Genomic DNA, 25,855 nt, shown 5'->3' on the forward strand with positions numbered 1-25,855 from the left:
TCAGGAAAACATGTGCCCAGTAATTGGAGGCCCAACCCCCATAGCGGTTGCGCCCCCAGCATGCTAGCATTCTGTGAGGTGCCCAGGTCAGTCGGGGCCCCTCCGTCGGGCTTCATGGAAAAGGCTGGGCCTTTTCAGTTTAAGATTTTATCCCATAAATTTCCCTTCATTCTCGGCACTTAGAGATTCAGGCTGGTGATAATGTTTAGGACCATGGAGCCTGGGGACAGACAGCCTGAGTTGAATTCATGCCTCTGCCACCTTCAAGAGACTTGATCCAAGTGTCTAACCTCTCTGTGCCTTGTGTTACCTCGTCTGTGAAATGGAGACACTGATAGTGCCTTCTTCTTGGGGATGCTGGAAGGATTAAAGGAATCAAAATACACAAAGCTCTTAGAATCCTGCTGATACTTCATAAGTTTTAGTCAATTGCTAGCTCCTATTATTATTGCTTTCATTGGTCTGCAGTTAAGTGTTTGCAGATGACAAAACAAATACTGGGAAACCCAGCAGCCAGCACCCTGCCTTCCGAAGCCTGGTGCTCAGGCTGTGGTTGTCTCTCTGTGAAGCAGACCGAATTCTGTTGGAAATGCCTCGTTCCCATTTCACCCGATGGGATTCTGTGCTGAATTTCGGCTTGTGCAGGTGGAAGCACAGAAATTTTTCCAATTTGAATTTTTAAAATTCTGAGCCTGTGGCTTTCTGGTGCTTGGCCACGTTTCTGAGCCTGGGAGCTGTCACCCAAAAGCTGGGGTGTCTTTGCTGAGTACCGGGGGTGGGAAGTGACTGACTAGGAGGAGGGAGCTTGTGCAGATGGGTCAGGATGATTGACAGCCTCCATGAGGCTGGCGTAGTAGCTCGATGCCCCTTTACGCTCCAGAGGCAAAGCCTAATTACCTAGCCTGGATCAATCTGGATGCCCCACTGATATATATTTTTCTCCCTGGTAGTGATGAGCCTGTTGGCTCCGGGAGGCTTTCTCTGCCCATCCCCACCCTGTGGGGACTTTTCTCATCATTTTTTAATGACCTCTGTCCATACAGCATCTCGCAGAGCATCCTGCACTCAGCAGCTGCTTTAGCTTCTGGTGGAGGAAGGGAGGCTTGGCTCCCAGTGGATTAAGCAGCAAAAGCCTTAAAATAGGAGCTCTTCTATTTTGGTGACGTGGTTGGCAGCTCACTGGGAAATGAAAGCTTCACGTCTGTTTAGCATCATGCATGTCAGGGAGTTTGCATGATTATGTAGGCCTCTGTTGGGGGCCTTCTGGGAGTAACCATGTGTGTCCACGTGTGGAAATAGTACGTAAATTGCACCGGCAGTGGCAACTGCTGCTTTTTCTCTCTGCCTGGGCTCTGGTCGCTGCCCTGAAATCTCATTCTTAGAGGATCCAGGATAGAGAGAGAAAAAGAGAGAAGGGAGAAGGAGGGAGAATTGGAGGTGGGCTGAAGGGAGCAGCCAGGGCCTCAGGTACAGTAAGCGGACAATGCTGCCAGGCCTGTTTTGGGGGGACACGCTATCCTTGTCTGCCGCTCAAACATTGGGAAACACAAATATGGCTCCCCAGGTTCCCCAAAACTCCACATAGCAGTTGCCACAGCCGAAGGCCTGTCTCTCCTTGGTCTTCTTACTGTTTTATTCCCCTCCCCCTGCCAGGACCTCACTATGGATACAGACCTGACAGCAGCAAACGGCAAGAAAGTCAAAGCTTTGGAAATCTTTGCTTATGCCCTGCAGTACTTTAAGGAGCAGGCACTGAAGGTAGGACACGTGGCAGCGCTCGTGGCTGGCAGGGGTGGTGCACCTGCCAGCTAGGGGAGTAGGTACAGCATGGAGGGAGAGAGTGTGGGCTTTGCAGGAAGATGCATCCTCCTGCGCTGCAGCCGCTGTGGAAAACAGTCCGGCAGGTCCTCAAAGGCTTAGACGCGGTTGCCATACGACCCAGGAATTCCACCCCTAGGTACCTACCCAGAGAAGCGAAAACACTTCATCATGCAGAAACTCGTATGTGAATGTTTAGAGCAGCTGTAGTCATGGTAACTGAAAATCGGGAACCACCCACATGACTGTCAGTGGACACACAGGTAACTAAATGGGGTCTATCCACACAATGGAATATTATTGTGCCGTAAACGGGAATGAGGTGCTGATAATGCTACGTACGGCATGGATGAACCCTGAAAATATTACGCAATGTGAAAGAAGCCAGACCCAAAAGGCCACACAGCGTATGATTTCGTTTATATCAAAGGTCCAGACTAGGCAACTCCATGGAGACAAAAAGTAGGTTAGTGGTTGCCAGGGGCTGGGGAGGGTGGGGCTGAGAAGTGACTGGTAAAGAGACTGGGTTTCTTTTCTGGGTGATGAAATTAGATAGTGGAGATGGATGTACAAACCTTATCAGTATACTGAGACTCTCTGAGTTCTATACTTCGAAGGTGAATTTTAGGATATGCAAATTATGTCTCAGTCAAAAAAATGAAAAGAAAGGAAGGCGGGAGACACACGTAGCACTTGCGTCATCTTGGGAGCGGTGTTCAGCATCTCCGGTACCCACGTTCTTAACCTGAAGAGGGAGCCAGGTAGCTCTACCTCGTGGGTCACTTGATAGTCAATGAAATGATAGACAGGAAGTGCCTTCCTCGGGGCCTGGCACAGAGTAAACACTTGGCAAATGGTTGCTGCTGTCCCTCCTTCTCCTCCTCTACTCCCTCCAACCCCGCACCCAGAACCCGTGGAGGCAGCGGCGTGAGTGAGCCCCGCTTGGATCGCCATTGCAAAGGTTTGTGCCGTGATGGCCCAGATTGCGGAAAACGGCTAATTTCTAAGCGGGATATAGCTGTCTATCCAGTGTCCCCTCCCATGAGCGTGGGACGAGTGGGTATAAATCAGATGATTAAAGAGCCTTGCATGGAGCTTTATGCAGAGAGAATTAGCAAGTTCAGAAGCTTCTGGTATTATGTGATCACCGGAAGTGGAGGGTAGGGGCAGGAGGTCACGTAGGTTCAAGGCTGGAGGGTGGTCGCAAACTTGCCAGCCCCGCTAGAGGTCCCAGGAACCTGCTAGCACCTCCTCCCCGCAGGGAACACATGAAGACATTCCGTGAAAACAAACCGAGGAGTTTTATACCTTCATCACAGGGCTGGCGGTATTCGAGGGACAAGAGGATTCAGAGGTGGGAACTATTGCCTGCTGGACCAGAATAAGCTAAAATAGATGATCTCAGCAATCCCACACATGAAGCAGTCTCCTCGTGCATGAGGAAAGCAAGCGAACGTGCGTGACAAACGAGAGCTTCGACTCACGTCAGGTTCCTTCCCCGATGAGCTGTTCTCCAGCCACTAGTGAACGGCTTATCCAGACAGCTTTCCATGCAGCCCAGGAGCCCGTCATTCAGATTTCGAGCCTCTTCCTGTTTAAAGAGTTTAAAATAGCCTGGATAACAGGAGGCGTCGTGCTTAGAATCCTTCCCAGCACACGTCGCAACACTCACCTGCTTTTAAAGTTCAGTGCAGACCTGCAAGGAAATAAAACATGATAGAAAAGAAAAAGAAAAACAAACACAAAAAAACTAGTTGTTTCACATTGGCCTAAAGCAGAGATGTTTTTTAAAAACGTTAAAAGTTTACCGAATGTACTTAACGCTAGTGAACTATACACTTAAAAGTGGTGAAGGTGGTCAATTTTATGTTACGCGTCTTTTGTCACAATTAAAAATTATTTAAAAGGCAAGGAAAAAAAGTTGACTGACCGAAGAGGAAGTTAATTCAGTGTGAGGGTCAGCCCCAAGATAACTATTTGAAACAACAGGGAAAATGAGATACCCTTCAGGAAAAAAAAAAAAAAAAAAGCACCAGCCTGTAAATCCGAAATGTGTCCCCAGAGCCGACTCTGAGGTGTGTGTTTTGGTTCGACTGCAGATTTGTCTGGCAAAGTGGCCAGAGGAGGAGAGAGGAAGGAAAGCAGCAGCGTTTATCGGAGGTCCTCTCGGAGCCACACGTTTCACGGGTGTTCTCATTTAATCTTGCCACTAATGCGTGGGTTAGTTTTAGTCCCCCGTCTACAGGTAGGAATGCTGAGTCAGAACTATTCTAGAGACGTATTTTGCCTACGTGGACCTGGTGGAAACCTCCGAGGCTTCTGCCCATCCCAGGTATCCACACGGTGTGACCTTGACCGAGAGTTGAGGGCAGCATGGTTCTTGCGTAGATCATGTCATCGTCCTGCCAGGAAAACTCCCTGGATGTGCTGGGCTTTCAGTAAGGTAAAGGACAGTGACAGCTCTGACAATTGCTGTCAGGTGGTAAGCATTACTGTGGGCCGTGTGCTGTTCTAGATATGAGACCCCCTGTAACAATTTAGTTAAGGCCTGTAGAGTCAAAAAGAGGCTGGAAACCCCTGGGCCTTAGTTTCCTATCTGTAGAAAAGGGGCACAGTTATAACTGCTCCCTAACAGTGTCCTAGGATGGATTAACGAGGGTGAGGTGTGCCACGTGCTTAGCAAGGTTGACACAGAGTAAGGTCTCGGTAAGTGTAGCTCTCAGAATTATCATCCTCCCAACAACTCTACGAGCTAGGTATTAGTATCCTCATTGTACAGATAAGGAAATGGAAGCCCTCAGTCACATGACTAGGAAGCGGCCAAAGGCCTCCCGCCTATGGTCACAGTGAGCGAGCGAAAGGAGCTGGGAGCTCCCTGCTTGGTGAATATTCAGAAAACAGGCCCCTGCTCCCTGACACTGGTAAGTTCAGGAGGCCCTGGAAGTTAAGTAAGTTCATGGCCAGGAAGGCTGGATTGTCAATGAAGCCCCAAGAGGACCAGCTGTGCCCACTTGACATGCTGTGCTTCCCTTGGCTTTAGGAGCTGAGCGACCAGGCCGGTTCGGAGTTCGAGAACTCTGATGTCAGATGGGTCATCACTGTGCCTGCCATCTGGAAGCAGCCTGCCAAGCAATTCATGAGACAAGCTGCCTACCAGGTGAGTGGCGGGGAGCAGCGGATGGGGGCCCAGGATGCCCACGGTGGTGACTGTCACCCGGTCAGCTGTCCTCCAGCATTCACAGGCTTCCTTGGGAGGCGTCGAGGGGTTTCCCATAGGCAGGGGGATTGGGGGCCGAGGTCAGACTGACCAGAGGGTGGGACGAGTCCCGGGGGCTAGGATTTCAGACTGGGTTCTGAGACAGGTCTCTGTGGATGAATAAAATTGAGAACTTTAAATAAAAGGCTTGGGGAACGAGAATATTTGAAGGAGAAAGGAATAAAGACAAAGCCAAGGGCTATGAACCAGGCGGACCAGCTTGGTGCGGAGGCTGAAAGCTGCACATACGCAGCTGGGAAGTAAAGGAAGTACGATGCTCCTCTGCACAGTTCACGTGATGAACACACAGGAGCACGTATGGTCGCCCCAGAGAGAGGCGAGGGCTGTCACACCGGCATGGTGGCAGACACCTGGGTGGGGGCAGTGGCACAGCTAGGGAGTGTGCTGGTCAACACAATGCCATGGGGACAAATCATTCAGGGCTAATGGCCAGCTTGTCCCTCGTGGGCACTTGGGGGCACCGCTGGGGCCACAAACCCTCATGCCCTCACTCTGTTTACAGACAGCTTGTGTCACAATGGGGCTTCCACGAGGGTCCGAATTCATGGCAAGAATGGCTGGCCATACCGACCTTTGGTTCCGATCCCAGGACAGAGCTGGCTCCTGGGTACTTAACCCCTGAGTTTAATGAACACCTACCCTGGGGCCTGGCTCAAGTCTCTGTGCCCTGAAAATCAGTTTTTTTAGTATTAAAAATGATTGGGGTGACACTCATTAATAAAATCACTGAAAGTCAGTTTTCAGAGTCATCAACCTGAGCTGGGCTGGAGAAAGTCTCCCAGGGAAGGGATGTCCTCTTGCCCACCGCCACGCCCCTCAGGTGACAGCCATCTTTCCCAGGGGACATATCTCTGACGTTGAGTTTGCGGCCACACGTATGAACCTTTCCTTTGAAAACGCCCACCGAATCCACGCTGAGCGCGGGCATATAGTGAACTGGCCGTGGGCACAGTGGTGTCATGAATTGTACTCCATGCTTGAGGCTTCAGTCCAGGTGGCAGGTAGAGTTCAAGGAAGAGCAGTGTCCCCTCCCCTCGCTCTCCCCTGTTCCCTCTCTTCCCTCCCCTGCCCTGGACCGTCTCCTCTGCTCTCCTAGTCCTCTGTTCAGCGTGAGAATCTGGCTCAGTCTCTAAACAAAATAGATTTGTTTTCGTAGAGATGAAGGAAGAGGGTGGACGTTCCAAAAAGAGACAACTTTTTTAAAAAGCAGAAACACACACACACACACACACAAATGCACTGCAGCTGTCCACAGAAGCCCTGGGCATCGCGGAGCTTTTCCAGGGTCTCCGCCTGCAGGCAGTGGCCGAGGACGGGACGCCAGGCACGGCTGTCTGTGAAGACACGGCCCAGCGTTCTGAGTTTTTCCCAGGAAGGATACGCAAGATTTATGGTTTTGACTCACATTTTCCAGCCCACAGGAAGACTTCCGCAGCAAATGTGTGACCCGGAAAAGGGCCAGTTCTTATTTTTAGCCTGAAAAAGAAAGAGGCGCGGTGACCGACAGATGCGTCAGGGCTGTCAGGGTCTCTGAGAGGGTGGGAGTCGGGGGTGGGAGGTGGGGGAAAGGCCCCCTTACACTAGAGCGATGAGGAGGACGGAAACCAGGAGCGGGGCTGGGGTGGCATCCTCTGGGGTTTGGTTGAATCAAAATGGCACCTCAGATTGCAGAAGGGTCAGCAGGTCCCAGTCAGGGCGGATGCGACCAGCATTTGTGGACGTGGGGAATTTGCTTTCTGAAGCCCAACGACACCACACGCTGCAAATGGGCCTATCCTCTCAACGCCAGCTCGCTTTTATCTGCAGTGTTTGTGAAGCCTAATTTTTGTTCCTTTGTAATTCTGATTTGATACTTGTGTTCAGTTTGCAGTCTGAATGGATTTCAGGATGTCAGGGATCATTCAACAATCATTCATTTATCCATTAAACAAATCTCTGCTGGGGCCTTCCTTGTGCCGGAGCCATGGTAGGCGCTGGAGTCGTAGCCTGTGCGACCATTACAGGGGCCCTGCTCACAAGCTGCTTGCAGCTAAGGGGTTCACTAATGCCTTTTGTACTTCTGGGAGAGGGCAGAGGGGTGTTAGGGGCACAGTTGCTTTGCCGACTTCTTCGCGATCTCTTTAGCCTGTCTTCTGGAAGAGTCACCATGACCAAATGGAAATGAAGCTTTCTACTTGATGGCCAAAATTAGCATCTCCCCAACTCCCCCTCCTCACACCCTCCCCCATTTATTAAACAGAATAAGAAAATTGTGTGCCCGTTGATAGTTGCTTTTGTGCATAAACTTGACTGAGTCAAGGGATACCCAGATATTTGGTCAAACATCATTCCGAGTGTTGCTGTGAAGGTTGTTTTGGGATGAGATTAACATGTAAGTCAGTTGACTGAAGAAGCAGATTGCCCTTCCTAAGGTGGGTGGGCCTCGTCCAATCAATTGAAGGCCTGACTAGAACAGAAGGCTGAACCTTTCTAGAATAAGAGGGAGTTCCTCCTGCCAGCTGGCCTCCAAACTAGAACACTGGCTTTTTTCCTGCCTTTGGACTTGAATAGGAACATTGACTTTTTCTGGGCCTTGAGCCTGCCAGCAAAGGAACTATACCGTCATTGTCTCTTCTGGTCCTCCAGCGTGCTGACTGCAGGCCTCCAGACTTGTCAGTTCCTTGTCATAAATCTCTTTATATATATACGTCCTACTGGTTTGGTTTTTCTAGAGAACCCTAATATAGAACCTGAGCAAAAACCACAGTTCTTGGCCCAGACAGCTTTTGAGATCTGAGAATGCCCACCAATCCTTCCACCCAAAGTGCTGTGCGTCATCATCCTGGCTTCTGGTATAAGAGCCAGAAGGATGAGGTAGGATGGTTAGGGCAGCTGGGAAACTGGTCTCATCCAACCTGCTTGTGGGTAAAAATGGAGCCCCTCCTTCCAGGCCTATTGGAGATTTCCTGAACCCAAGTTCATGGTGCAGGTATGTGGGGTCTGAGCTTCTCCTTCCACCGGCCTGGCTGTAGAGCAGAGATGAGGCTCTGGGCAGCCTCTCCCATGGGACAAGCAGGCCCGGAGTGGATGGTTTCGGGGTTCTGCTTAGCAGTGTGGCATTTACTGCCAGTGCGGGCTGCAGAGCACTTTACAAAGTACAGTCTCACCTGCGAAACTCCAAAATCTTTGCAAGTGTCTGAAAAAAGATTAAATCTCTTATAATTCACAGCCTCAGGGCACCTTTAAACTCTTGAAGAACATTCAGTGAAAAGTTGGTAGCAGAAAGAACCACTGATCCTTCTGAGGCTTTCGTAGAAGACCTAGAGTGGCAGGGAGTTCCGCTGAGTCTTGAGGGCTTCATGGATAGGAAACCGTCCAGTTTATTTCTAGAGGCATTTTGCCTAAAATGTATAACTCTAGTAGGTTCAAGAAATCTGTGAAATAAATGCTATTCCCTTCCATATGACGATCTCATCTGACATGAAGTTGCAGCTTGCATGTACCTCCCTTTCTGAACAAACTGCAGTGAAAAATAATCTCATGAAGAAAAAAAAAACAAACAAACACCAAAACCACCATGCCATGACACCCAGAACCAGCGCAGCTGGAGCCCTTTGCAGCCTGACGCCAGGCCAGCAGAGCACTCAGCCATCTGCTCACTCTTCTCCACTGTGAACACGGTCCCTGGTGGATCATCCGAGCTGACAGCAGGGCCAAGGAGCAGAGAGTGGGTGTAGACGCCCACATTCCTGGTCTCCCTGGAGTCACCCACCTGCTGCTCCTCCCCCGTAGAGCTCATAACTCTGAAGCAGCCTACTACGATAGCGCTCCTGCTGCCCCAGATTTGTGGGGGAGTCCCATGGGGTAGCGTGCTCTCGGTTCTGACACTTTCTGTTTGTAAAAGCCCTAGGTCACATCGGTGGAATGCTCACTCTCGTTCCCTTTCGCAGAGATGAGTGCCAGGAAATTGCAAAATAAAGGCTGGCTGGAAGGATGCTCGATTCATTCATTGAGCAGCTATCCGCTGAGTACCTACTGTGTGCTATGGGGCAAGTGGACCTGACTGCTGCCCTTAGGAAATGTGCCACCTTGCAGGAGAGGCCAGACATGTCCGCAAAAGGAGAGCTCACAGTGGCACAGTAGCCATGAGATCCCAGCTCTAGAGGCAGAATTAGCAAAGGCCGAGAGAGAGCCCTCTTCTGCTCCAGGTGCCCCTGGTCTGATCCCAGGCAAAGAGACCCCTAGGTCTCTTGACAGCAGCTGGGCAGAGGGCTTCTGCTAAGTAGACTGTTAGTGTTTATGCAAACAAAGCTTACATTTCCGGGCACTGGACCCTCCTGCTTAAAGATGAAGACAGCTGGATTTGGGAGTCTGGCGGATTCGCTAGTATTTCCTCCTTTTCTTGGAGTCCACAGGCACCCTGGGACCCCTCCTGGGGAGATAAAATCTGCATAGAGCCAGCTGCTTCCTCTTGCTTCTGGCCCTCAGCTCTTCACTGTGGCTACCATGGGCGCAGGTGGAGACACAGCCTTTCACACTCGCTGGGGAGCTGGACAGGGGCCGGTTCAAGCAAAGGAGTGTGGTTACTTTGTCCTGGGTTTCTCAGACCCTGCCAGACCCCTCTCTCACCTTGCCTTTTCCTACCTTCTTGTTTGGGGTCCTCTTTACCCTCATTCCCCGTCCACATCTTCTCCTGGGGACCACGGGGAATGCCCTGTGGAAACGGGTCAAAGCTTTCGCCATAGAGCCGAGGCCAGCCCAGCTGGGGAGGGACAGGTGGAAGGCCTCCCCTGAGGGGTGCTGCCGTGCGGTTTTGGGCACCCAGATCGGCCTGTGTGTCTTTTACGTCTTCGGGATGTGCCCAGTCCTAGCGGGGGATCATCTCGGTCACGTACCAGGTACACGTGGACACGTCGAGTCGTGTAATATTACTCAAGGCTCTTCACTCCTCTGGACTTTTTGATTTGATTTTTCCGCATAGATATTTCCATCTAAATCTGAGTTCCTGCTCAGAGTTTCAGGCAGGGTGTGGAGAAGAACGAGTTTATTTTCTGTGCTTCCCTCACGTCGCCCACCACCAGCCCCAGCCCCAGCCCCCTGTTGCTCTTCACGGCCACATGAGGGCCGCCCGGCGGGGCTGACACCCCAGTGGGACACGATGAGAGTAATGTGCTTTTCGAGTGGGCACAGCTTTGCCTCCTTTACTCTGAGTCCCTGGGTACTACTCTGGCTGGCACTCCGCTCACCCTACCTGTCCCCCAAGTTTGTTTTCCATTCTGAACTTGGAGGAGGGTCCAACACATCCGAGCCCAGCTGTTCTTCTGTGGCTAGTTTTTTCTCCGGGCCTGGGAGCTTCTGCTCTAGGAGGACTAAGGGGCTCCTCTTGGTCTCATTTGGGATGTTCTTCTTCTGGAATCCTGGGGGTGAAGGTTCCGATGTCTCGCCATTCCTGGTGGCTCTTCAGGTGTATAACCCTGTCCTTTCATGGGGCACTGTAACCTCAGCTACCTTTGTATCCAGGGTGTCCTGTAATTTTTTATTTTTCAATTACAGTTGGCGTACAATGTTGTATTAGTTTCAGGTGTACAACATGGTGATTAGACATTTCTATAACTTATGAAGTGATCGCCCTGATCAATCTAGTACCCACCTGACTCCATACCGAGTTTTAACAATATTATTGACTATACTCCTTGTGCTATACTTTACATCCCCATGATTATTTTGTAACTACCCATTTGTACTTTTTAGTCCCTTCTCTTTTTCACCTGCTCCCCGAACCCCTTCTCATTTGTATCTATGAGTTTCTTTCTGTTTGTTTGTTCTTTAGATTCCACATGTAGATGAAGTCATATGGCATTTGTCTATCTCTGTACCGAGGGTGTCTAATGTGACCCTGTGAGGAACTGAGGCTGGGGGTGGGGACTTTTAACCCCTCGAATGGGAGTAGTGGGAAATCTCATCACGGCGTCTGTGTCTGTGTCAGTGGCCGGGTGATCCATGTCAGCTAAGGACAGACCCTGCCTCTGACCCAGGGACTGAGCTATGGGCATAGGTGCTGCCCGTGTGGCTGGCCACAGCCAAGGGTACAAAGCAGTGAGGTGGGTTTCTCGTGGATGGTACTGTCCAGTTTGATAAAGTCAGTCTTCCAGAAGGGGTTCTACCACTTGACTGTGCATCACTCAGTATTGGCAAAGCAGAGATTTTTTCAGTCCCCTACCTGCCGATGGTATCTCAAGAGGGCGTAATTCATTGGTTCATTTTGGATATGGTTATTTTGGAGAACTTCCGGCTGCAAGTGGGGGCAGCCGTCGCTGTCTCAGAGTCAACGGGGAGAGATCGTACCTTTAAGCCGGGTGAAGTGGGAGCAGTAGAGGCACCAGGGGGTTTTGTCCAAGTCTGACATCCTGGGCCCCACTGCAGTGACTGGAGTCACACAGAGCAGAAGAGCCGAGAACCGAGTAAGAGCTGGTCTGCCAGGCACGAGACCGGGACCTGGGCTGGCTCCGCCACTTGGGGTTGGACACCTTTGAGCCTAAGACTGTTGGGTTTTAGTACTGAAGGTCCTGTGCTCCAGGAAACCCAGGGCAGTCGGTCACCCTGCCTCTCTGAGCCTTGTTTTTCTTTCTGCGTGAAGTGGAGGAGTTAGACAAAAGGTCCCTTTGCATTTCTAATCATCTAACCTGACCCCGTCTCCTCCCTGCCCAATAATGGAACCTCCTAAGCCCCTTCCGTCTGTGACTCCAGGCCGACCTTCTGTTCCTGGTCCACTAAACCTGGGCCTGGCGTAGAACTGGGGGCCTTCTACCAAGTGGGTGTGGCATGAGGACAGCATCCTGAAATTGCCTAGGATACGGGAACAAAGGCAGTAAACACTGTGGTGACAGGAACAAGATGCACTTCTATTTTCCATCACGCTGCTGGCAGCCGAGGAAACCCCATGGGCTCGAACAGCTTTGACAAGCAGGAGAGGCCCGGGGCTTCCGTTGAAGGCCAGGAGAGGTGGGCAGGGACCTGGAGAGGCCAACCAGGCTTGTTTCTCCGAGTACCCTCACAAGGGTGGTCCCAGAGCCTCCTGGGCTGGCCTTTCTTAAGGTCTGGAGGGACTGTGTGACTGGAACAAGCCAGATGTCACGGAGCAGAGCATTTCTGCTATTAAAGGGATAAAGGCCTTGAATGAGGTAACTAACTGCCAGCTGCCTTCCCATCCTGGCTCCAGGAAAGGGTGGACTGTGTGGTGTTCCAGGAGGGGCTCTCACCTGGAGCCCTTCAAGTCAGATTCCCATGCAGCACAATCAGATGCTCGCCTAGCTGAGGTCCAGCGATGGGCCATTTGCTTCCTAGGCCACCAATGATTGGGGCTTACTCTGACCCACTCAGACTGGCCTATTATAAGCCAAAACCGACCATCTACCTGCTCTCCTGTAACGGTTTTCAAAATCTGGGGGCCCTTCCCTCTCCTGCTTCTCAGTTCTGGGCTAAACAAGCCCCAAATGCAAGAGACCCTGCGGTCTGAGAGCCTGGCACTTCCCAGGGGTGTTTTCTTTGGCCACTCTGCAGTGTTCAGGCACCTGGCTTGGGGCCCTGCGCCCCATCACCCCTGATGTTAAGCTCTGCACAGGCCTATGCAAGGGCTCTCCCAAACAAGCAGAGCCTGGAGTGTCACTTCCCTTCCCTGAGGGTGTCAGCCCCAGGTGTAGGTGTCCTCAGAGCAGTCCTGCCCAGGGAGCCCGGGTCCCAGCCTCTGCTGCTTCCTTCCAGGCAGGCCTGGCCTCCCCCGAGAACTCGGAGCAGCTCATCATTGCCTTGGAACCCGAGGCGGCCTCCATCTACTGCCGGAAACTACGGCTGCACCAGATGATTGAGCTCAGCAGCAAGACCGCGGTCAATGGGTACAGCTCCAGTGACACAGTAGGAGCTGGGTTTGCACAGGGTACCTCTGCTCTCTCTCTCCCCCTCCCTGCTCTCTCCCCTCCTGCCTCCTGCATGTCTTTGGGCCTCCGATTATTTAAAGGCACGTAGTGCTGTAATGAAGAATCAAACGCTCCCGAAGAGGGTGGCTTTAAGCAGCTCTGTGCTCAGCCCCCCATTTGGCCCTTCCAGGAACCCCCATAAACTCAGCAGTGGGTACCCTGGTTTTTACCTTCCCATGTGCCTTAGGACGAGGGGGAGGGTACTTCTCTCCAAAAACCTTAGCGGGGCCTGAGAGCAGTTCTTGGCTTTGCATTTTACTAAGCTCTTAATCTTTCTTGTCTGTTAACTGATTCTTAATCTAATCCCATTGCCTATTATTAATTCCTCCATTTAAGACTGTTGATTTATTGCTGACTCATTCACTGGGGCTGCTTCGTGTGTGATGAGCTCATTATGTGTCTTAGCCATAAACCTGGCGAGAGTTTAAAATACATATGAAAAGAGCTGACATTTCCTGACCTGGCGGATGTTCATTTAGCTGTGATAATGGGCACCCACCCAGGGAGACCCACGAAGGGGATTTTAAAGAACTTTTTCTTTCTCATATTTACCTGTTTGCAAGTTGGTCATAATTTTGGTCCCCAGACTGTTTTCCCTGGCAGCCAGGTCTGTCCAGGGCCACGGAGTTTACAGACGCGCTAGGTCCAGGTCAAAGCCACCAGCGTGAGTGAGTTCGGAAGCTAATCAGAGTGCTCTGGGGGTGGCACTGTGCACCACGGTTCTGGGCTCTGTCCCCAGGTGAGGGCCTGCAGGGCAGCGAGCCAGCCACCTCCCATGCCCACCCCGTCCGGCCCTGGAAGGCCCAGGAAAGGGAGAATGACATTAGCGAGGACTGTCGCAGGTCGTCCCCTCCACCCCAACAGCCTTGCTCCCAAGTTTTCTTTGTCCCCGGCGTCCGAGGTTGTGGGCCCAGGCTCACCCCTCACGGGCACGCGCTCCCGGCGCTGGGCCATCTCCTCCAGGCCTCTCCTCTCACAGGCTGGCTCTGCGCCACCGGCCACTGCTCTGCGTTTCCAGCTCAGGATCGAGGAGTCTGTGAACCTCAGCCACACGACAGTGGCACAGAGTTCAGTGCTGCCTCAGCCTGCCAGGGCTATGTGTTAGCACCTCGGGGCTGGACTTGCCCAGCTGTCGCAATGCTTGGCCTCCCCAACGCAGGCCGAGGCTCGCCCTACTGCTAACTTAAGTCAAGTGCATAACGTTCTAAATGCTCAGGATGACATTTATTTAAATTTCCATTTTCACCGTTTTAATTGAAAAAAAGAGGAATGACTGGGCTTTATATCTGACATGCTGGTTCTCACGCAGTTTGTTCGTGAACAGAAATTCCTAGGAATTAGCTAATTCTAGTGTAGCTCTTCTTACCCCTCCCTAAGTCTAACACAGAGAGGGAAACTCTGGTTTTGGATGTTTGCCTTCCCCGAGAGCTCAGTTTTGGGTTTCCGTTCCTTTCACATGTCCTATCTACCCCGACGCTGCTCCGTGCCTGTGGCCTGTGCCTTAATGGACTTCACCGTTGTCTTATGAGCTCAGAGGGTCTTTAGAGTTTTTCGAATCCTCAAATTGTTGGCCAGCACCCATTGAGGGGCAGGGGGCAGGGGTTCTGACTCAGCCTTGCTTTCCAGTTGGAACCTCTCTTCCAGAAGGGGGCACTGCTGGCAGAGCACTTAATCAGGAGTACCCAGAATGGCGTCGGTGCCCTGAGACCCCCAGGCCGCCCCCTGCCCTTGATGCTCCTTCAGGATGGATGCCCAGTGGACACCACCGAGGGGAATGGGGTTGGCACTCTGCCCCCAGCACCACAGAGTTTGCTGTCGGCAGTTTTTCTTTTTTACTCCAAAAGGATTTAATAAGATCAGTAAAAGATACATTTTTTTTTACAGTCTTGACAATTTGCCTGAAAAAGGGATTTTTTTTTTTTGTGAACTCGGAAGATTTTTACTAGGTTAGCAGCTGTTTTGTTTTTTTTTTTAAATGAATGCCATTTCCTTATTCATCTAGATTGTTTTAGAAAACCAAATGCCCACTACAAGATCTGCAATATAAATTCTGCTAGAGCCCGTGCTGAGAATAGGAGGGAACCGCTGAATTTGGGGATCTCCCCCGAGGCCTGCAGGGGACTCTTTAATCTGGGGGCGGCCTCTCCACCATAAACCAGGGTGTGAGGAACTAAGAGCTGGCTGGGCGTTTGCCGTCCTGGTCCGCAGAGATGCTGTGGTTTCGCAAACACTGCTCCTTGCTGAAAGTCAAGGCTGGAGGGTCAAGGGTCCTTTACCGGATAAACAGCAACAGATGGATTTGTAGGGCCATTCAAAGATAGCAGTGCCCACTTAGGGACTAAAGAAATGTGTGCAGAGCCAGGTTGTGGGATGGGATGGCCGAGTGCTGGACAGGGCTTTTATCTGTTGAGTTGGTGGCAGCTCTAAGTCGTTGCATGGCAGTGATCAATTGTTGGGTGCCAGGTCTGAGAGTTGGTGCTTTGCCTCCGTTGTCACCTCCTGTGAGCCAGGCGTCAGTCACATGTAAGTCAAATCAGACAAATCAAAGCTGAGAACAAATCAGAGAACCAGTCCCTGCTCCGCCTGTGAGGAACTTAGGCCGAGTATTATTGTCCCCACTGAACAGATGAGGCAATTGCGGCCCAGAGGGGTTAAGTGACTTGCCCGTCCCCACTTTGGCTGTGCCTGCTGCTTCCTGGACACCCTCTCCCAGCACTTTACTCATTTCTTAACATTTGTATTCTGCTCTTTCAGACCTCACTGTGAATCGTTGTCTCAGAGAGCACGAGGATCTGTGGTCAGAGGGGTAGTTTCGGGCTGCGGGCCGCGTGGGAACAGCAAGTCCCCTAAGCTCCCTGACCTGGTTTCCTCGTCTTAACAGAGGATCATGCTTTGTGCCCCGTCTGCCTCACTGGGCTGCTGGGAGGCCAGCAGGAGATGAACTACTCCATGCAGGGCATCATAGCCACTGGGTACCTGGAGTCACAGCCTGGTTGTCTGGCAGCGTTCAGGAAAAAGGCGGTGCTGGGCTTTGCTAGGTTCAGGTGTGCCACCTTGTGGCTGAAGCGCCACCTTGTGGCTGAAGAGCATGTTGGCTTCAGCAAGGTCAGGAACTGGCTCCCGTCCAGTTTACCCAGAATCCAGATTAGGGAAACAGAACCCACATTCCTTGTATCAGAGTTCCTTGATGTGAAGTTATTTAGCCAAGCACACCGAAGGCTCTTGGCAGAGAGCTTCCTCTGTGGGACAGCAAAGCCAGGAAATTGGCCGATTTTATTAACCCATTCCCCCAAAAATGTCACCAGAGGAAGGGACTCCCATCCAGGCGAGCTTTTCAGCAGGGCCCAGGCCAAAGCTGCCACACGGATGAAGAGATGGAGGCCAGCGGAAGTAGCTACTTGCTCTGGAAGAGCTGGCTTTGGAATTCCCGAGCTCATATTCGTGTAATCATTTTGATCACGTTTCGCTAAACGTTCTTCTGTCCCTAAACCGCTTCATGCTGTTGCCTTCACTGACTGCAGATGACTGCCTGCTTTGTCATGCTTTCTTACTCGTCGTCATTTTCTTTCTGTCGGCCACTAGCGAAGGAACACATACGGCGTAATCGGCAAAGTCGGACCTTTTTGGTGGAGAATGTCATAGGAGAGATCTGGTCCGAGCTGGAGGAAGGTAGCGTCCTTGAACGTCCTTTGCCTTTGCTGGATTGTGTGCGCGTCGCGTGTGTGTGTGCGTGTTGTGTGTGTGTGTGTGTGTGTGTTGCTGGCAAAAATGCATTTCTGTTTGTTCCTTTTGCACTTTTGGAAAACGTTCAAAATCAGCTGGTTGTAAAGACCACTCGCCCAGGGAGAACTTTTTTCAGAGCTGTAATTTTGCATGTTATAAAACCATATAGACTCTACGGAAGAAGGTAGGGGTTGGAACTCACCCGTTCCAGAGTTCTGTTAAACAGCAGGTCATTTTATGGCGCTGTTAACTTGGCAGGAAATGGTCCCCTTGGATATGCCAGGTATGTAGCAGTGTGTGATATGAATGCTTTAGTTTTGAAGATTCACACATCTGGGTTTTTTATCATCCATGCTAACCGCCACTCCTAGCGGACATGACTGCTTTCTCTTTAGTCGTGATTAACTTGCTGTGCCACTAATGAGCAAAACCATTGTACTAATGAAAAGTGTTAGTGGCGCTTAGCTGTGTACACCAAGTCATCACCCACCAGCTTGTTTCAGGACGGGTGGGCAAGCAGTCTGTGTAAAGGATGGCTGTTTTTATACCAGGTGACAAATATGTGGTTGTGGACAGTGGCGGTGGCACCGTAGACCTGACAGTCCATCAGATACGGTTACCGGAGGGACACCTTAAAGAACTGTACAAGGCAACAGGTGAGCCCCCGCATGGCCGATGTTTTCCTACTCGAGCTGTTGGGCACACTTTGGCTTTCTCTCAGCATCTCACCCTCTCCAGGCCGCCAGCATGTGGGATGGTAGGTGGGAGAGGGTACTGAGGACTTTTTGAAATTGGAAAACAAAATGCGGTTAAATGTTCTTTAAAACACAAGCCACCATAACTTTGGACATAAAGTCAGCCTGTTTGGACATAAAGTCAGCCTGTTTCAAATCCCGGGCCAAGGGAGTTTGCTTTTCAGGGTTCAGGAAGGATGTGACCGAAACCCAATATTACCTATGATTTAGTGCTGTGGCCAAGCTCTCTAGGGAGGTCCCAGGATGCCCGGTCTTGGATCAAGATTGCCAAACAAAAGAAACAGGCTCTCTGCCTTGGTGGGGGTGGGGATGATGAGCAATTAGGAGGCCACAGGGACTGAGTGAGGCCTGCCGGTTTGGGATTTCTTGGGTGGGATTGGCACAGTGTTCCTGGGTAGTTAAATGTATTGATTTGATTTAAAATGTAATTGACTTTAAACTTTTGATGAGTGATCTCTGTAGGAACAAGAAGAACCTAAGTAAAAACATAGCTGCAGTCCACTTGGTTAGGGGGGTCCAACTTCGTTTTTCTTTGTTTTAGAGAAGTACACGGGGAGGCTGTTTCTCAGAGTTCGGAGTCAGTTTCTCACGGTGTTAAACGTGGTGGGTGCCCATTTTGTTCTCAACTCAGGTGGACCCTATGGATCCTTAGGAGTAGATTATGAATTTGAAAAACTTCTGTGTAAAATATTTGGAGAGGATTTTATCGAACAATTCAAGATCAAGCGTCCCGCGGCCTGGGTCGACTTGATGATCGCGTTTGAGTCTCGCAAAAGGGCGGCTGCCCCGGACCGAACCAACCCTTTGAACATCACCTTGCCCTTCTCCTTCATCGACTACTACAAGAAGTTCCGAGGGCACAGCGTGGAGCACGCCTTGAGGAAGAGCAAGTGAGTTAGGCTCACCTTCGGCCCAGGACATTCTGGGAGGTGGAGAGAAACTTTTCTCTTTAGTGCTTTTGTTGCTCTGAAGTACGGTTCGTACAGGACAAATACTTGGTTCTTTCCCTTCATGGATAAGTTTCTTCTTGTTTAAAAAATTGTTGATTTTGTAGCATCCTCCAAAAATAAATGAATTTTTTTTTCTTTTGCGGGGGCACAAGGGGAGTTATCATTAAGAATTCATGGATTTAGGCATCTTTGATATATTTTCAGTCATGGCAATTATATCCTTAGTGATGCTCAAATTGTCCCATCTTGGCCCGTATGGCTTCCGAGTCCGGTAGACATGACTTTGTGGTCTCTAACAGACTTAGCCGTCTCGTCACCGAAGATGCTCCTGGCATATCTTGTGCATTTCCTCCCCAGGCTTGCAATTGGCCGTTTCTCTAAGAAGCTCCGGTTCCTTTTAGTGGGAAACAAAGTAGATTTTACTCTGGGTCTTTACGTCCTTGGAGTAGGGTCTTAGCCGGACTCTCACCAGGCCGATGCCCTCCTACAGAAGGCACCTGCTCCGAGCTGAATCCCAGGTACTGCCTACACAGCTCCTACCGGGGAGACTGGCTGCAGCCACCTGTTGGGTTCACAGTGCAGTCAATAGTCTTGACATTCCTTTAGTACCAGAAAGTTTCCAACGTGTTTTTGCAGACATGGTATTCAGCCCGATCTTCACAGCCGCCCCTGTGAGGGAGGTAAGGCAAGTGGTATTATCCTTGATTGGTAGGTGAGAAGCCCTACCAATGTAGGCCAACTTGCCTAACGTCCCATAGCTACGAAGTGGTGGAGGCCAGACTGGAGGCCAGCAGCCTGACTCCCTGTCCAGTGCTCTTTCTGCTCCATGTCACTGCTTTGGACATATTGCTCCTTTGACAGACGGTATGTGGGGCACCAGTAGGATTAGGCTTCTCACTGTCCTGGGACAGGTGCCTGTAGGGCTGAAGGAGATGCACCTGAGCACACAGGTTTGCAGGTGACGTGGCAGCACGATGGATGAGCCTTTAATGGGCTCAAATCCAACTATTGCTGTACCAAAATGTGGCCATCCAAAAGAGAAAGGAGGTCCCTTTATCTGTCTTTTGCACTAGACACTGCCTTCCACTGTGCTAAGAGGAGGTTGGCCACCGTGAAAGGCAAAGGGAAAGAGAAGAGGCTACATCATAGCTTTTGAGCTTCTGAGGGTCTAGGTCCTGGCAGTTTAGGGTATTTCCAAGGACTTTAAAACCCTTTTCTGACCCTCAGATGTGGCAACTGTTCTGCCAGGGCCCATGTCTGTGTCTGAGCGTCTCGTTTACCCTTCCCACTCGTTTCTCCCTGTGTCACGCCCCACAGTGTGGATTTTGTGAAATGGTCATCACAGGGAATGCTGAGGATGAGCCCGGATGCCATGAACGCCCTTTTTAGGCCGACCATTGACAGCATCATTGAGCATCTCCGTAAGTACCAGCCAGGGCTCAGCCTTGCGTGAGGCAGAGCCAAGAATGGCAACCGACTTGTCCAGCATCATCCATCATGTGTGTGAAATCAGACTGGTGGTGGGGGGCGGGGCCAGGAGCCACAGACCAGAGCCCTGGCAGAGGGGCAGGGCTTGGGCACCGTATCCGGGAGGTTGCTGGTTGTTGGTTGCTGGGCAACCTCCCCTCTGGAACTGAAAGGAGCCGAGAGCCTGTCTTCACCTGGGCTTTCCCTTTTGGCTTCACAAGTCAGGGAGCTGGGAGCTCTACAGCAATATTATCGTTGAGCGACAGGCCCCGGGGAATGTATGGTCTTCACTTTATCAGGACAAGAACCATAACACTCGCTGGGGAGATGAAACTGTCGTAAGAAACTGTCGTATGGACCAAAGAAAGGTCCCCGACAAGAGAGGAGACGGAATCTGGCCATGCAGCTATCTGCTGCCTCAGTGGCCCTCACCCAGGGACACACAGTAGACTCACTGGGGACGTTATTCAGTATCAAGCATCCACCTACCAAATCACAGTCCTTAGTGGTGGGATGGGATTTTTATGAAAACCAAAGAATAATATTTATAACAGCCTTAACGTACTTAACAGAACCACGCATTTGGCGAGTGTCAGGAATGTTCCTTTATGCGTAACAAATTATTACTTAGAGTGATCACCACGTCTGTTAAAATGGGTTTCTACTTAGCAATAGCTTTGGTTTTGATTCCTGAGTTTTTTGGTGTGCAAACCCCCTTTCTTTAAAAGACCAGCTCTACAAAAATTCTCTTCAACCAGCTCAGGCTATACCTTTCCTCCAGTTGGCCCAGGTGTTTTTGTCCATCTCCTACATTCTCAAACCACCCAGTCCCCCTTGGCTGCTGGCTTTGGTGACAGCACATTGTCCTTTCCTCTTCACTTGCAGGGGACCTGTTTCGGAAGCCCGAGGTGTCCACCGTCAAGTTCCTCTTCCTGGTGGGTGGCTTTGCGGAGGCGCCCCTCCTGCAGCAGGCGGTACAGGCTGCCTTCGGCGACAAGTGCCGCATCATCATCCCCCAGGACGTGGGCCTCACCATCCTTAAGGGCGCCGTGCTCTTCGGCCTGGACCCCGCCGTCATCAAGGTGCGCCGGTCCCCGCTCACCTACGGGGTGGGCGTGCTGAACCGCTACGTGGAGGGCAAGCACCCACCCGAGAAGCTGCTGGTGAAGGATGGCACTCGCTGGTGCACCGATGTCTTTGACAAGTTCATCTCTGTCGACCAGTCCGTGGCTCTGGGTGAGCTGGTCAAGCGCAGCTACACCCCCGCCAAGCCCTCCCAGCTGGTCATCGTCATCAACATCTACAGCTCTGAGCATGACAACGTGAGCTTCATCACTGACCCTGGGGTGAAGAAGTGTGGCACGCTCCGCCTGGATCTCACGGGGACCAGCAGCGCCGCCGTGCCCGCCCGGAGGGAGATCCAGACCCTCATGCAGTTCGGGGACACCGAGATCAAGGCCACAGCCATCGATATAGCCACCTCAAAGAGTGTCAAGGTTGGGATTGACTTCTTAAATTACTGACTGGCCTTCCCTGTCGCCTGCCCCCTTGGACTCAGCTCACCCGCATCTGCTGACCTCAACCCTGACCGTTCTTTCCCTGCCCTTGACCCTGACCTTGCCCACCCAAATTTCAGCAGGGAGGATAAGACCAGGGCTAGAAATAATTAGGGTTTTTTGAGGGCACATTGGAGTCAGAAACTAACTGTCAGGAAATTAAGATTGGGGTTTGGGAATAAGAAATTCGAGGATCCTAGAAGAGCAGCTAGGTTTCATAGGTCCGAGTGGGGAAACACACACCCAGCAAGGGAATCTGTCCATTTCTGCACAGTGACTGAGCTCGCTTCGAACACGTCTCCATTAGGCAGAACTTAGGGTGCCCCATCACTGTCCTTCCAGATTCGAAATGAGATCTTGGAGCCAGGAGGAGATTCTTCATCCCTTTGAGGCTTTGCTTTTCACATTTTTTGGATGGCGGTCAATATAAAATGCCAGCCATCTGCAGTTAATTTCTTTTTCTCGTCATGTGATCAGAAGTGGAGCTCGAGTGGGAACTTGGAGCGCGTTTTAGCTGGTGGGAGGAGACTGCCTACTCTAGGCACTGTTTTAGCTTCTCATAATTTAAATTCCAAATAGGTTCAGTGAAGAACAACTGTAGCTTTGGCTTAATCCGCTAGGATTCGTGTGAGTGGGAGAGTGATACCTGAAACTTTTTCACAGGTAAAAACTTTGCTTCGATGGAAATGGATGTTAACGAGCTTCTGACAGGCCCCAAATTATATGTTGTATAATTTTTAGCATCAGAATGCCTTATCCTGATTTTTGAATTCATAAGTAATTCTAGTTAACCTTAGTAGGAATTCCGTATGAGAAATGAGGTTGCAATTTATCTTGTTCATTTCACGTCACCAAGCCCAGGAGCCTGGAACAGTCCCCTCACCTTGAAAAACATGCGTATTTTAAATCAACTCCCTCCTCCCTGCCTACCCTCATCCCCCTAAAAGTTTTGGCCATTTATTCCCACATTTTGAAACGAAAACATTGGTGATACACAGGCAGAGAATCTGTTCTAGGAAATGTTTCATTAAAATCTTCCGTTTTTAAAGTCTGTCCAAAAGGAATTAATAGGTCTGTACCTGGTGAATGAATTAAGCCAGGTTGTTTTCAAAGCAGATCTCTGGATCTCCCGCAGGGGAACACTTGTTAAAAAACGGGTGGAATCTGCGGTTTTTAATAAACACCACCGAAAATGACTGAGTCAACTGAAATTTGAGAACTCCTAACCTGAGGTTTGGTCTGAAGCTGAAGCACAAACGAGAGCCAGCAGCCTCCCATAGGAAGAGGGTTACACGGAGGATGGCAGATCCCACACTCGCCCTCTCGTGAGTGGGGCTGGGGCCCCACCTGGCTTGGGAATGGCACGTGTTTAACCCTCACAGGATGGGCTTGGGGAGGAAGAGGACTGGAGTCCGGCACCGAGGGGAGGGGCTGAGGAACCCGCTGGCTGGGTCTGCATTCTCTCCATCCTTCCCCGCTTGCAAAGCCAGCTTTCTTCAACCTTCAGGAAACAACTGAGGAAAAAGAATCAAGAATTTGACTCTCAGTCTCTCGCTGCTGTCCAAAGCTGTCTTTCCCACCTGCTGGAGTTCAGTCCAATTTTAAATCCCTGGGGGTACGCGTACTGAAGGGAAGGAGGATGAGCGAACTAACTTCGAATGCAAGTTGGATTCACAAACCCATTATCGCAGCCGATACGCAGATTTTAAATAGCATTTCCAATTATGTTTTCACATGGCTTCGATTTCACCTCGCCTGCTGAATTCCCTACTAGAATGTGAAACACAACACACCACAGATCTAGAGAATGCTAGCCACATAACCTAGTCACCGGGTCTCTCGACCAGGCACAGAGGGGTGTTTGCTAGGGTTCTCTTGCTGCCTGCTCTGCTTCAGAAGCTACGTGTATGGGTCTTTCTTTGGTGTTGCCAGCCATATTCTACAAGTAAGACTTCTCAATTTAGTTATAATTTTATGTACATACAATATTAGAATATTGTACAGAATCTTTATTTCTACGATGTGCTCTTGTTAAAAAAAAAAAGGAAAATGCTCTTTGAATTTTGTTGTCATTGCTGCCTTTTGTCTTCCATGATTTCATTTCTTAATTGTGTTTACTACTCACCAATCCGTACCGATACTAAGCTATGGACTATGTATGCAAGACCGAGCCATAGAGAGAGGTGTCAAGGGTCAGAATATTCTGAACACATGGACCACCCACCTGGATCAACAGCATCGATCAACAGCGTCGTCAGACCTTTCTACACTCACATCCTTCCCAAAGGTTCACAGTTACCATTTGAAGGAGCATAATAATGTATCAATTCTCCTGTCCAGTCTTTGAGAGCTGAACATTCTGGTTCTGTAAGCATTGCGACTGTGCAGAAAAACCTACCAAAACTCTCAGCATCCCTGCAAAGTTGTCAACTTCTCCTTGTAGGGCAAAGCAGTCACTCTGAGGGCAAAGTGTGGTCCACCATGTGTGATGTTTTCAGTACGCCAGGGTCAAAGGAAGAAAGCAGATGGTGCACAGATCCAGCTTTTCTAGTGGATTAAGTGTGGGTAATATGGTCAAGTCCTTTTTTGGGCTAATGTAAGACCTTTCCCACCTTGCATTAAAGATGCCTCTGTGTGTTTCTCTTAAAATGAGCTGGTTGAACTCTGTAGTGTTGGCAAATAGATGATGGAGAGGAGGTGATCATTTTATTGGACTTTCTTCTGGCCCTAGAGATGCAGCCCCACTAGTCTAACTCCTTAAAGGGAATCCCCAAATACACCCTTCACCCCGGAAATATTCTAGAATAAGAGCACTAGGTAAGTACACTTGGACACATTTTCTAATCTTAGAAAGTTTCTGAAAGGCCTGTTGTCTTGACACATCATTCAGTCGTGGTTTATTATCTGATGTTCATGTTTCTTGAAAGCAGAACTGTCAGAGGATTTTCTATGTGACTGCCCTTTCTGTACACAGCAGGTATTAGTAAATGCTGAATGACAGACAAGCTACAGACAGACAAGACAGGAACGTGGAGGAGATGTATAAGCGTTTTTGTAGAGTGATAGCTAACATGAGTCAAGATTACAGATCCTGCCCTCCCCCTAGAATGTTATTTAGATCAAGTTTAGCTTTTAGAGTCCAGGTCTGGTTAATTGCCAGGGTGGCAAAGAATCGCATGCACCAATATAAACAGGAGTCAAAATGCATTATTAGTTGACGATCGAACTTCACATTGTAGAGATGAAATAGCTGTGATTAAGCTGCATATTTATGCTGGGAAATGGCTTAAATGGATGACTAGTATAAAAGTTGTTGGTCATGTCACGCCTCTCATCTGCTTGGAATATGGAACTATATTCTAAAATGGGTCTCGTTCACTTACTAGATTCAAACTTCACAGAACTTTGCAGCAGTTCACAACTTGACAAGATTGTATCTGCAAACTTTCTGTCCTCACATGTCTAATAAAGCAAAATTCTGGATCTCATGTGGCCCAGATGTAGGTTTTTTGGGGCACTCTGAATTTGTAAATGGGATTTTAGGTGCATCATTACTGACCTTCCCCTCCTCCCCATCTCAGGTAGGGATAGATTTTTCAGGTCCTTTCCTAGGTGTTGCAAGCTTTCTTAGCTTCCATTCCAACAAGGCTGGCCCCTTTGCTCTCTGGGAAGGAAGGCTCAGTTGATATCCACGAGCCCCCTTTCCCTTCGAGCTGGATGAAAGTAGTCTAGCCAGAGAGAAGGCGGATAAGCCGGGTGGCCACTGACAACTCCACGGCACCCATATGCAGGTTTTGTTTTGTTTTAAAGCCTGCCCTTTTGGCATCCCAGCAGGCATAGGAAGCTGGCTGCTCCTGCATCTAGAACCTTGGGTTTTACCGGACTTTAAGTCTGGGTCACCCTCCAAAGTTGGCTCTAGAAGCTTCCAGATAGTGTGAGGAGGGGTCCTAGGACCCTGAGGGAGGTATAAATGGGCTGTCCTAAGGTATAAATGGGTAGCTCCAACAGCCTTCACCAGAAGTTCATTTCCCAGGAGAGCAGAGGTAAGGAAGGCTGGGAGGTGCCATTAACGAGGGAGTTAACGAGTATTGGAAGGCAGTGCCACCAAACAGAACTTCCTTCTCTGTACAGGGAGTGGCTGGGATGACGTCCGTAAAGGCCACTCAGTCACTCCGCGTTACACTGCGGGCACCTTGGTTTCAATCCGTGATAAAGCTCAGGCCCCCCTAGTGCCCATAAGAAGAAGCGGTTAGAAAGGAGTGACCCCTTCCTTCGTTTTGGCGCATCGCCCCTTTTCTTCCCTGTTCATCACCTGGCCGGGCCACCTGGAAACCCGTCTTTCCTAATAAGAGACAGA

At 50.2% G+C, this 25,855-nt stretch overlaps 1 protein-coding gene across 4 annotated transcripts; it reads left to right on the forward strand.

The window, feature by feature from the left end:
* Positions 1 to 1,652: 1,652 nt before the first annotated feature.
* Positions 1,653 to 24,986, forward strand: LOC120609051 (heat shock 70 kDa protein 12A). 4 transcript variants are annotated; one of them, XM_039871095.1, is made up of 9 exons: positions 1,653 to 1,758; positions 1,958 to 2,081; positions 4,859 to 4,975; positions 12,836 to 13,007; positions 16,630 to 16,716; positions 17,322 to 17,426; positions 18,157 to 18,415; positions 19,793 to 19,896; positions 20,828 to 21,595. In XM_039871095.1, exons 3-9 carry the CDS (start codon positions 4,955 to 4,957, stop codon positions 21,463 to 21,465), a joined length of 1,386 nt encoding a protein of 461 aa, XP_039727029.1. In that variant the 5' UTR covers positions 1,653 to 1,758; positions 1,958 to 2,081; positions 4,859 to 4,954; the 3' UTR covers positions 21,466 to 21,595. The 4 variants fall into 4 exon arrangements, with proteins under 4 accessions (XP_039727029.1, XP_039727028.1, XP_039727027.1 ...); XM_039871094.1 differs by lacking the exons at positions 1,653 to 1,758; positions 1,958 to 2,081 and adding exons at positions 2,253 to 2,284; positions 3,918 to 4,038; XM_039871093.1 differs by lacking the exons at positions 1,653 to 1,758; positions 1,958 to 2,081 and adding exons at positions 2,579 to 3,273; positions 3,918 to 4,150.
* Positions 24,987 to 25,855: the final 869 nt, after the last annotated feature.

The sequence above is a fragment of the Pteropus medius genome, unplaced genomic scaffold (assembly GCF_902729225.1).
Source record: "Pteropus medius unplaced genomic scaffold, Ma_sr-lr_union100, whole genome shotgun sequence".
Lineage (NCBI taxonomy): Eukaryota > Metazoa > Chordata > Mammalia > Chiroptera > Pteropodidae > Pteropus > Pteropus medius.

Bases quoted from the DNA above. Each gene is read 5' to 3' on its own strand.
- LOC120609051 (XM_039871093.1), top strand. The intron at 4,151-4,858 runs GTATCCACACGG...CCTTGGCTTTAG, and splicing joins GAGGCTTCTGCCCATCCCAG to GAGCTGAGCGACCAGGCCGG. The intron at 19,897-20,827 runs GTAAGTACCAGC...CTTCACTTGCAG, and splicing joins CAGCATCATTGAGCATCTCC to GGGACCTGTTTCGGAAGCCC.